The sequence below is a fragment of the Penaeus monodon genome, chromosome 32 (genome assembly GCF_015228065.2).
Source record: "Penaeus monodon isolate SGIC_2016 chromosome 32, NSTDA_Pmon_1, whole genome shotgun sequence".
NCBI classification, from domain to species: Eukaryota; Metazoa; Arthropoda; class Malacostraca; order Decapoda; family Penaeidae; genus Penaeus; species Penaeus monodon.
Genome location: NC_051417.1, coordinates 31170226 through 31170730, shown reverse-complemented (window position 1 = coordinate 31170730; position 505 = coordinate 31170226). Strand labels below are relative to the sequence as shown.

At 39.6% G+C, this 505-nt stretch overlaps 1 protein-coding gene across 1 annotated transcript in view; it reads right to left on the bottom strand.

The window, feature by feature from the left end:
• Positions 1 to 87: 87 nt before the first annotated feature.
• LOC119593318 overlaps positions 88 to 505 on the bottom strand; it is a 1964-nt gene continuing 1546 nt past the window's right edge. Inside the window, exon 3 of the mRNA XM_037942245.1 lies at positions 88 to 284. Coding sequence (XP_037798173.1) covers positions 203 to 284 — 82 coding nt within the window. The 3' untranslated portion in view covers positions 88 to 202. The remainder of the gene's footprint in view (positions 285 to 505) is intronic.

Here is a 505-nt window from a genome sequence, read left to right as displayed (position 1 = left end):
CTCTCCAGATACTGGCAAATCATTAGTTCTACCAGAGCAAAAATTATACACAGCTGTCGGGAAAACAAATAAAAAAAACGACATTTCCAGAACACTTATTTATTTTTTAAAAAGTACTCTCTTCTCCTAAATATACACAATAACTTAGATAAACTCCGATAAATGACACGCAACAGAAAACGGGCGTAAAGAGATTGTCGATTTACTGGTATTTCTTCTGAGCTTCTTCCAAGCTGCTGTGCACATTTTGGCTCCGTTCAAAAGCCGCGGATTCCCTTGCGTACCTAGAGGGAAACAGAGAGAATATCCGATAATCAGAAACGTCTAAGGATAACTGCATGGTCAGAACGAGTAAGCTTTTTTGAAGCGTAACTTGACGAAGTAGTTCTTCTGAATGAAGTTTAAAAATTGTCTTGCTTACGGGTTGTGTTACGTGGATATTAAGGAAGAGAATACGGAATGGAACTTGCACGCAGTCACACATAAACACACGCATACGCGCGCG